This window comes from Orbicella faveolata, unplaced genomic scaffold (assembly GCF_042242905.1).
Source record: "Orbicella faveolata isolate gen_17 unplaced genomic scaffold, um_ofav_v1 contig_12, whole genome shotgun sequence".
NCBI classification, from domain to species: Eukaryota; Metazoa; Cnidaria; class Anthozoa; order Scleractinia; family Merulinidae; genus Orbicella; species Orbicella faveolata.
The window spans coordinates 372731-383840 of record NW_028301539.1 but is presented as its reverse complement, the minus strand read 5'-3'; the positions used below and the strand labels follow the sequence as shown (position 1 = coordinate 383840).

Below are 11110 nucleotides of genomic sequence, written 5' to 3'. Positions count from 1 at the left end.
TTGAAACCGCTGACCAATTAGAAAGGCGCGTGGTTTCGACCGAGATAAGCGCGCGCGCAAACCGCAGTTGGTACAGCTTCTTACTTCAGTTTTGACTTTTGATCGTATCCATCCCGGGTATCTATCAGCTTTGAAATACAGACCAGCATCGAATAGTTTCTTGATGGTAGTCGCGCGTGAATAATTGCACGCGGATAGCACGCGTGGACTAAAACCGCCACCGACTTGACTGGGAGGTAGAAGGTACTGATTACTGGAGAGCAGAGATGCGCAAAAAAATCCTTTTTGAAGAATAAGCAGCGCCTCTTGTTTAGATCACTGCTCCTAACTAACCTCTACTGTGCGCTAATCCATGGACCTTGTTAATTCGCCGGAATGCCTACTCAGTTAAAACAACAAAACTGTTCCTATAACAATAAACTTTAATTACCTTGATAGTAAGTGTATTTATGAAGAAAATATGCTGCAAAAATATAATAATCCTCATTTATCTATTTATTGTCTCTGCCAGCCAAGACAAATTCGTGTCATTCATGAAGTTGCCACAAGACAAATAATCTGTTTATATGATAATTGATTTTTAACTTTGCTATCTTAAAAAGAATAACGAAACTATAGTTTTGTCATACATATGTAAAATATATGTAAAATATTCAATTTTTTGCTATTAATAGGGAAATTGTGATACCATTTTGAAAGGTCATTCTTTGATCTTGTCGGATTAATTTACAAAGAAAATCTTCTAGCATGAAGTTGATACCGAAATGAGTTTGGTTCGTTTTCATTGTATTTTTCGGTCCGAGCCTCGCTCGTTTCAACACTTAACATTTCGGTGCTTCGAGTAAAACGTTTCGCACCGTGTGATGGAAACTCATATTCTGTAATAAAATGCCCTCGCAATGATGATGAGGGTGAACTACTAGCACTCCTGAATATTTCCTTGTTCATACGCGAAGCCTCTTCGTTTTCTACAACTATGTCAGGTTTTTCCATAATGTTAGACGGTTCTGTTTCATTCAGTTTAACCTTGATATGTTCTTTTTTCTTTAACATTCCCGTTGTATGTATGGCAATATCACTTTCACCGTCCGTTTTAGAGATTTCTGTTGCTTGTTCAGTTCCGCTTTCAGTAATCGGAGAGAGCTGCGAACTTACATCCTGGATAGTTATTACGGGATTAACTTCGTCTTTTTCGGGCAAAGAATCATGTGACATTGTATTGTTCTCGACATGAAACACTGACTGCCGTTCCATGGCTTGTTTTTCACTGGTTTTCAATGCGATGGGAGGCAAAATCAAAGCACCCGGAGCAGGTCTTTGCCTCTTGATATAAACTGCTTCTCTCGGTCGAAGATAGATAGGGTGACCTTTAATCTCCGTCATGAATGCATTCGACGAGGCAGCGTCTGTTACCAGAGTAATCGGTTTAGAAGTGTGCTGTTGAAGACTTGGTAAAGACGGGTTTATTCCCCACCTTAGCGGTCTGTTCACGAGTGGTTTTGATACTCCTAACAGCTGATCTATGTACGAGTAACCGACTCCAGTGGCGAGATGTCGCTGTCGCACGGCATCACTGTTTAGCTTGTTGAAGTGCTCTCGAGTTGGAAGACGCTGAGACGGGTCTAAGTCAGTTCGTGAAAGTTTTTCCACTTCAGCGACTCTGTCGTTTATCTTCTGCAACTTTCTCTCATACGTCCTCATTTGAGCGTTTAGGCTTTTCACCTGCAACAGTTTCTCCTTGTTCAATCGGTCGATTTGACTTCGTAGAATCTTCTCACTTCGGAAGTTCATCTTGGCAACGTAATGTTCTTCATTGTGTCGCAACTGTCTTGTTGCCTTGGCCATCTTAAAATTTAAGACTTAATTAGGAAAACACTTAAGGCAGTAAAACTTGTGAGCAAACTAGCTCTATAAAATACATGTTTAGCTAGGACATGACGAAATCTATCTAACAGCCCACAATTCAAGTGGATTCGAAAATTATGCGTGCCTAGAAACTCGAGACAACAAATACTCCGGATACCGATCCCATGAATAAGATTCATTACAGTCCACTTACTTCGTTAACGAGCTCTGACAATTTGTTTAAACAAGCAGGTCTTTGTTTATCGGAAGTGAGGTGTAACTACCCCAAAATAGGTGCAGTCAACAGATGTATTTGCCTGACGTCGTTGTTCAAGTCTGACGTGTAATTAAGACTTTGATTAGGCTATATTTCCATAAAAATACATCAAAGTTTTGCCGTAGTCCAAACAATGTGGGAAAACAGATTCTGTAACAAAAACAAAATGCTAATGATCATTTGTGATTAAAACTAAAAAGCCAATATTGGTTCTCAATATTAAAGAGTAGAAGAGTGCCATCTATTTTTATCGTTGTGCGTGACCTGGATCTTTTCCCGGGTCTTTTCCATTTATTATCACTTCAATCCTTGGAAGGAAAATTTATGGGCCGTAGTTCATTCTCAAATTTGTGACAGCTCTAAGAATTCTAAGAATTTCTGAGAAAAAAAGTACTTTAGTGAATTGTTAAGGTAAATAACAGCTGCGAAAAAAAAATCTTGCCTTCCAAGCTCGAACTCAGTTCCTCACCGCCAGGGCGCACGCTATCGATCGCCCAATTTCAAAAATAGGTCCGCGCTGCGTACATGCCTGAGCCCAAACTCTCACGTGCCATTCAGGTGAACAAGTCTGGCTATGTGTGAATTCTACAGTTACCCTTTACATTATGACAAATAACTACGCAGTTTACTGTCCTTTACCGTATTGCATAACCTTCTGTCATTTTCTATTGATATGGAGAGATTTATAGACAAAATGACTTAAGAAGATCTTGCCAAGCTTGTCTGAAAGAGCACCATGAAATGAATTGGACCAGAGACACCGGAAATAAACCCTCGAATTTATTCTCTTAACATGGGAGAAAATCGTGATCGTCCCCACCATGGACTCTTTTCCTTCAAAATTTTCATTTTCCTGGAGGTGAGGATGGAAATTTTTCTAACAAGTAGAAAGGCCAACGAAAGCGCAAAAGAGTGAGCGAAAAATTTGACGAGATTAATCGCAAAAAATGAAGGAAACCCACTGAAACAATGTAACTAGTGGTATCTCGTTCATCATTCCGCACCGGTGTGTGTGTCCAGCAAAAAATAAAATGAACTGGTTCAGTGTGGAGAGAAACTGTTGGTTTTACGTACAGAAAAATATTTTATTGTGATAGATTAACTTTTATCGCTCGAGACGAAAGCCAGAAATGGCAAACTGTTATACATAGGGTCAACGGGTGAACTGGGTTTAATCTATATTTTATTCTTTTATTAGGGAGATCATCTCGGTTCCTTCCTCTCTCACGGTTAGAAATACCATGGCCGAGTAAAAATATTTTAGTTCAGCACACAACTACTCAGTATCGGCATTATGATTATTAGCCTAAAACAATCTCAGCTATATATATGGGTTATTGACCAATACAAGTGTGAGGTCAAGATGGCTGGATATTGGCCAAGTTCTTTTTTGCGTGTTTATGGACCGAGACGGAGTCGAGGTCCATAAACTCGCAAAAAAAGAACGAGGCCATTATCCAGCCATCTTGACCGAATAAGCTTGGTCAATAAAGGATTTATTATATGGCTTTCGGGGAAATTTTTCTTCCGGAACACAGCGAGTGGTCCCGAGCGGGCAAGATAGCTCCATCTTGCCCGCTCGGGTAGCCAATCACAGTGCAGGATTTGAGTCATCTTGCCCGCTCACGGAGCTAGCCATGTAATAAATCTATATAAATTGAGCCAAGCTAGCGAACACAACTTTTTTTCGAACTAACATGGACATAAAAAGGAAGGTAAAAATACAATTCAGTACTAAAAACTGCCGAAATCACTGATGTTTGGTTTATGTCCTGACTTGAAAACAAGATAAAACATGCAGTAAAAACAAATAAATTATTAACAGCCCTTACTGTTTTTCACTTGACTAGATGAAAACATAAATTACGTTATAGATTGTTGTTCTCTGGTCGACAGTACAAAATAACTGAGAGAGCAAACTACAACAAAGTTTTCTCAGTAAATTACAAGAAAAAACCCAATAGTTAGAGAGGACGCCACAGCAGCAGTAGTTGGTTTCATGCGGGTCTTCTATCCTGGTCGAATTGGAATTTGGAGAGGTTAGTTTTGTGGAGGAAGGAAAACCGGAGAACCGGGAGAAAAATCCTCGGAGCAAGACAAGAACCAACAACAAACTCAACGTATCTATGGCACCTGGGTCCCGTTTCCCGAAAGCCCCGGAAACCTTCCGGGCCCGCAAAGCAATTTTTAATCAATCTGCATCAAGAAACAGAGAGGTGTATACGCCTGAAACTTCTTGCATGAAGGGAGCCTCTGTTCATATTTAGTACATGTGAACAAAACAGCTCTGTAATCATAAGGTTTGAGATTTTGCTACGACTTGTCGGGTGCCAAAACTTTTCGGGACCTTCGAGAAACAGGCCCCAGGCCGGAATCGAACCCAGGCCACATTGGTGGGAGGCGAGCGCTCTCACCACTGCGCCATCCCGGCCCTGCTCCCCCGTGGTACCTTTTCTATATGTTCACGTTAGATGTTACAAATACAGGCTGTTAAAATCAGTAAAGAACAAGAAGACTACACTGAAGAGATCTCTATATATACAACACTAATAACAATAACCCCGGAAAACTTTTGACCAATAAAATATTTATAATGGACATATGGGACGACAAAAAGTTTTTCAATCAGCAGCTTTCAGAATACACAGTTGGCTGAAGTACTCCGCAGAGGTTCTAAACACGGATGATGATGTTTTTCAGTCTCATAGTTTTCTTCACTTTTTTTCGCCGGGAACTAGCTAGTAGATCGTGTACAGATCACCACTCAGAACATGGTTTCGCCCTTGTTGATCACGTCTATAACTCATTCAGTACAGATCACCTGTTTGCTTGTTACATCGCTTGTAGCATGCAACCAGCTTGTCAAAGTGTTAATTACAACCTTGCCTACAAAATCTGCCAGTTTAACAACAACACAAAGTATTTTCGTTCCAAGTATTTTGTGAAGAGAGCGAATTCAGTTTATGCTGATAATCCTGACTCGGGTAAGCTGTTCTTTAACTTCTATAGCCTAGCTTCAAGTTAGTTTCCAGATGTTTTAAATTAGAATGCTTTTGGTATATTTTTCAGTTTCCTTCTATAAATACCTATTTTCACTACTTTTAACAGTCCGTTTGAAAAAATCGTTTCGGCCTGCAAAATAAAAGCTTGTTTCGGCTATCTGATTTTACTGCAGTGGTCAGTATTATTTTGTTCAGTTTTCGTGACAAACGTACGAAGAGTAAGTTTTCTTATTCTTTAGAAATACATTATTAATAACAGGAAAATTTACTTTTTTTCTGATGACCTTGTTAATATTCAAAGGAGCAAATTAAGACCCCTCATTTTCCGTGTTGCTATATAGTCAGAGAAACAAAACATCAGTTTAACGTGCGTTTTCCTTCAAAATTTTTAAGATATAATGTAAACAATAATAAGAGTTTTATAATTTTATGAATATTACAGAAACCCCTTGGCAAAAGCTGAACACTGCCCCAGTGTGTTTTGGGGCGAAAGACGACAACTTTGGCAGCTTTGAGGTTGAAATTGGTGGCTCTGTTAACTCTGTGAAGCTTGTTCACGTAGCGGGTGAAGTCACTTGTATTTGGAGTGACGATGAAAATGCATGGTCTAAGTTTGGTTGCCGTAAATCGCAATCCGAGCTTGATACATTTATCACGACCGCAAATGACGACATCCTGCTACCGGAGGGTGAAGGCTTACGGTATACCTTGCCGGGCTATCACCCAGATTCCCCGGAGATTGTCTTCTCGGATATCTCAACTCCGCTATTTCTATCTTCTGGGCAACAGCTGCGAATCTGGTACGGAGAGGATTTGATAAACGCACACGAGGGAGATAATGGTGGAACCACCTGTGTTGATGTGTATGCTAAATATATATAAATCAATAAGGAGTTACAATGTATAGCACTGTAACCTTAAAGCAGTTAAAAATACGTGTTTTGCTTCTAGTTTATCCTTATTCTCGGGCAGTCTAAGTTTCACCCGCTTTTTGTTTCCTGGCAGAGGCTGTGACGGAGCGAGCGACTGGGACGATATCTCAGATTCAGGCTAGCTTAATTAAATTAGGCTTTTCACATCTGTAGTTTTCGTGGCTTATTTTACATACATTCATAAATGGATACTTTGTTTACATCACAAAATTTTAAAAAACGCAAAGCTAAACACATGACAATGATAACGTAAAAAGAAGTCAAAGGTAGAATAAAATTAAATAGAACAGTCATTAAGATTCTTTCGCCTGAGTAGGCGCTTGAAATCCGTCACGGATGGGCTAAGTTTGAGCGCAGGTTGCAACTCATTCCACAGAGAGGTCGCTCGATATTGAAAAGTCTTTTGGACGCTAGCAGTGCGGAAGAGTGGTATGTTCAAAAGTTGAGAGCTCCTGGTAGTCCTAGTCGAGACGGCGGATCTGCTGACGAGCTTAAATGTAAAAACACAAGTTGGCTTGGAGTGGAAACGTGGAGTGGACTGCGGAAGATATTCATGCGTGCCACAATACAGCTTTGACAAGAACCTCCAGGCACCCAATGAACATTGTCGTGTGCTGGATTGACCCTGTCTTTGTACATAAATGTAAATAAGGGTTTCATTATTGCTGTTTTTGTTGCTGGCGTACATCTGTTCTTGGTGAGCCTTACATACCAAGGCGTTTACGTACAAATACAGATTTTTGCACATGTTGGCCGCGCAAAAATTGGGTTTGAAATCACGATGGCTACAAGGATAAAGACGTGACATTTTTGAGATCATATTAAACAGAAAAAAAAATTAGACCTCCAGCCACCGAGCAAGGGAAGATATATATGGCTCTTTTAAACTGAAATGAGCGGATAATTCGCAACAACAGTAGTGTTTTTTTCCGTGGAGTACTGATTATTTTAATTGCAACAAAGTTCTTTGGATGGAGGTGACATAAATGCATGGGTGGGAGCAAGGAGATCTTTATAGAAGAAAAAGGAAGAAAAAAATTGGGAGAAAATTTAAATAATTAAAAAATGAATGTGGAGGCATAACCCACCACAGGCCACAGATGGATGGAAGGGAATAATTGACTACACTGCTAACGACGTGCAATTAATCCCCATCGAAAAAATCGTTTCTAACCGAGACTCTATCCGTAAGGCCAGGGAAGCTTTATTAATTCAAAAAGGCAGAACAATTGATCCTAATGGTCTGAACATCCGCGAAGAAACATATTAATTGTTTCCATTTGTTTTCTTTTATCATGTTATTTTATTTTACCGTATGCTTATCTTCAATTTACACTATCAATTACTTTTGCGTATTTCCGGTATATTACGTAAATATCGGCTACATAAAAACACGCACCAATGTAAAATCTTCCATTGTACCTGAAGAAGGTTGGTTTGGCCAGCCGAAATATAGTACACCTTCAAAAAATCATTCTACGTTGTGTCGGTTTTTGCTTTTGTATTCTTCATTTTATATGTAAAGCCGATTAGATCACTATTGATCCAACGTATACCAGCAGGATCATCGTTCCGGTTGCTTGCTTAAACATTTTATACTACATGATTGCCCAGGAACCACCCGGGGAGATCAGGAGAAAAATCACATGAAAAAAGAGAAAAGAAAAAACAAACTGAAAGCAAGGTAACTAGGAAATGTATGCAGGGTGCATACCAGGGTACCTTGGAGCGTAACTTTATTGCTTGGTTTGGCTACCGCGGAAAGTGAGACGGAGAAGACCCTGGGGTTGAGGGTAGCCTCAGTTTCATGTTCGACGTGTATTTTACTGCACTATCGTTGATCCACTCGATGTTTGGAATTATTAAAATTTTAAGCAATTTCATGTAGAAACTACACGACCATGGATATAGGAAGGTAGTAATGTAATCGTGGATGGCATTTATGTATCCGACTTGCTGGAAACGCAGTATGAGGATCACTAACGTTCGTTATGGCCGCATTGTATTCATGGCAGTGGCGACCATTTTGATCCTATTCATGTTCCTATTGGCACAATTCAGTCTTCGAGCTTCTGGTGGAAAAGGGATTTTAGATCGAGCCAAGCAACATTTTCATCACTGGTTTCAGAAAACGGTGTTTAAACACAACTGGGAAGATATTCACTGTCGACGCAAACACGCTAATGAAACGACGGTAGAGGAAAGCTGGATTCCTGAATTAGCAAAACAGCTGAATTTGAATGATGAGACATCGGTGTTCGACAGCAACACTGGCTGTAATGAATGGTTAACTCTACTCAGAAAGAAATACCCGAAAATAGGTATTGGTGGTGCTCATGTCGATCAATACGCTGTGGAGTATGCAAAAAAACTATTCAATGACACGCCAAGTAGCTTTGGAACAATAAGCTCAGATGGAAAACTTCATTTCCTTGGAGACAAACCGAAATTCGCGCATGCCATCAACTATGGAGGACTACGAGACTTGGGTGATAAAAATGTACAATGCAATCTAGTCAGAGAGCTGCTGCGTATTTTAATGCCAGGAGGCTCTTTGTATCTTGGTCATAATATCGAAGAAAAAGAATGTCGTGTACTTGATAAATATGCTAATGTAGCTCTTCCAGGCTGTTATTGGTCAGAGACATGCCTGAAGAATAGAACTGACATTGCCGTGATTTATTATATTAAGGAAAAAGATCTTTTTGGTGCCCATACACAAATTGACGAGTGCTATACTGCAGTTTTTATTCACAAGAAGGTGAGATTTTCAAGGGCAAAGGATGGACTTGAAGAGCTACCACCCAAGTTTGAACCTCATGAAAAGATGTATTCTTGTGAAACAGATGCATCTGGCAACATCGGCAGCAAGTTAAAGGAAGTAGGCAAGCGTGTGTTAAAAACAAACCTAGTTTTTCCAGGTGGTTTGAGTAAGGGGATTGAACTAGCCAAGAAAATGCATGAACTAAAGAAAGGAAATTTATCACACACTTTGTCTTAATGACAATATGGTACTTAGTTTATTTAACCAGTTTGCTGACAAGTGACCTACTCAAAGACAAAGTGTGAAAACTTACAGCCAAAGGAAAATTGATATGACTGCTTGTTAGCTTATGTACATGTGGTTTAGTTACACTAGTAACCACTTATTTTCTTATGTTTTACAAGTAAGTAAGAACTAGGTAAGAACCTTTGAAGTTTCATGTTCAAGTGTTTTTTGCACTTATTGAAGACACTGACTACAAATGTTAATGTAAATTGATGTCAAGGGAAAATTACAAGGAGCCCAAAGGTTCCTAACCATTAAATCCTGGGTGCCAAGCACTTAAGTTACTATGAGAAAAAGTAAATTTTTGCAGTCGCCCAAAGGCAAATATTAGTTGCCTGTGGAACCTGGCACCTTAAGTGCACTGCCCTGTGATTTTCTTATATTTTTACTTTCTTAGACCAAGAAACTGTCTACTCTTCCACTTTTCTGTTTTTTTTCTCAACTTTATTAGATTTGCCACTGAATTGCCAGCTTACCACTAAAATGATACCTTTGTTAAAAAAAAAAAAACTTATGGGATAGAATTATATGGACGTGGGTGGTTTGGTTGGGCTTGTTATTCATTTACATTTAACTTTTTAACATTTGACCCACAGCACAGAATCCATTATTAATTAAACAATGCTCCTACTTAACAAGATTGAAAACAAGTCTTTTAAGACTTAAAATTCATAGACTATGATTAGTTGTACTCTAGAATAAGAATGTGAAATGCAGCTGCACATGGTCTGCTACAGGGTACGTTTTTCCACGTTCCGATGGCACACCCCTACCTTATAACTTGTGTATTACCACTACCCTTCTAGATGCACAGGGCCCATTATATATAAACAATAGCCTCTATGTGGCACAAAAATATGCTCAGATATTTGTCTGTGGACATGATCTGTTCTGAGAAGGGAACAGTTTTCCGTGGGCTTGACCAAAACTGTGAGCTCTTAGGAACAGACAATGTCCAAGGACAAATATCCAAGCATATTTTCATGCTAAATGGCTGCTATTGTGTTTGTTATCCTTCGCATATTTTTCGTGACACGCATAGTTTTGGATATTGGGGAATATCACTCAGATATTCCCTAGTGTTAGCTGGGGCATATTCAGTCACGTGGCGCATTTAGATCAATCCAGTGCGAGCTAAAATATTGGATGGATTATAACTCCTGTTATTCCTCAGGCAGCAAGAGTTGTTTTCACCCTAACTCTTGCCCATAAGTGGTTTCTGGGTAACAGTCTCATTTGCAATGTTTGCATGGGAAGTTTGGGTGGAATAAGAATGCTGTGAATAAACTTGATTTATACTGTTGTTGCATTGTATTGTATTCTTAGTTGTTTGCTACGTAACAACTTCAAGATGTGCTGACAGACAGATCACACAAAGATGAATTTGGGGCAGATCTAGGGGTATTAGGTAGGTTCAGTGGAACCCCCTAAATTAAAAAAAAAAAAAAAAATGAGACATTCTAACACACTGACTCTGACTCAATGACAGAAATCCCATTTACGAAAACTTCAATGTTTAAATTTTTTGGGGGAGGATGTCCCAGGACCCCCATACAGGGGACCGCCTTCGGCAGTCCATGTCTCAAACCAGCTTCCCAAAAGTCCTGTATCTGCCCCAGACGAATTTTTCCCCATTCTATGTCTAAACAGGGACAGTTTATATCTAGATGAATCATCCCCCATCTAAGAGAGGTAAATAGTTGCAGATTAGCATACCCTCTAAATTTTACTTTGGACAATTCGTCTCTTGTCAGTGAATATGGGCACCTGAAAATAACTCATGTCTCATTGCTGACCATGACCATGTTCCACTGTAAACAAATCAAGAAATCCATAAATAAGTAAATCAGTCAATAATAACAAAAAACATGTGCACTTTAATCAGATGGGCCATGATCAGTTCCTATATACTGTGAAATGACCAAAATGTTAGCTGATTACTTAGTGAACCCAGACCATCATGCTTGGGTTGCTATGGAACCCAGGCGGATGAGTCCGTCTTTCA

At 39.5% G+C, this 11110-nt stretch overlaps 3 protein-coding genes across 4 annotated transcripts; 2 read left to right on the top strand and 1 right to left on the bottom strand.

Moving 5' to 3' along the window:
* Positions 1-404: 404 nt before the first annotated feature.
* Positions 405-2226, bottom strand: LOC110067474 (uncharacterized). The gene has a single exon (XM_020774799.2). The coding sequence runs from the start codon at positions 1843-1845 to the stop codon at positions 727-729; it is 1119 nt and encodes a 372-aa protein (XP_020630458.2). The 5' UTR covers positions 1846-2226; the 3' UTR covers positions 405-726.
* Positions 2227-4634: 2408 nt separating this feature from the next.
* LOC110067413 (uncharacterized) lies at positions 4635-6290 on the top strand. 2 transcript variants are annotated; one of them, XM_020774736.2, is made up of 2 exons: positions 4635-5106; positions 5567-6290. In XM_020774736.2, exons 1-2 carry the CDS (start codon positions 4806-4808, stop codon positions 6004-6006), a joined length of 741 nt encoding a protein of 246 aa, XP_020630395.2. In that variant the 5' UTR covers positions 4635-4805; the 3' UTR covers positions 6007-6290. The 2 variants fall into 2 exon arrangements, with proteins under 2 accessions (XP_020630395.2, XP_089139687.1); XM_089283561.1 differs by having other exon boundaries at positions 4635-5115; positions 5573-6290.
* Positions 6291-7854: 1564 nt separating this feature from the next.
* Positions 7855-10408, top strand: LOC110067539 (uncharacterized). The gene has a single exon (XM_020774880.2). It carries the CDS (start codon positions 7990-7992, stop codon positions 9055-9057), a length of 1068 nt encoding a protein of 355 aa, XP_020630539.2. The 5' UTR covers positions 7855-7989; the 3' UTR covers positions 9058-10408.
* The last annotated feature ends 702 nt before the right edge of the window (positions 10409-11110 follow it).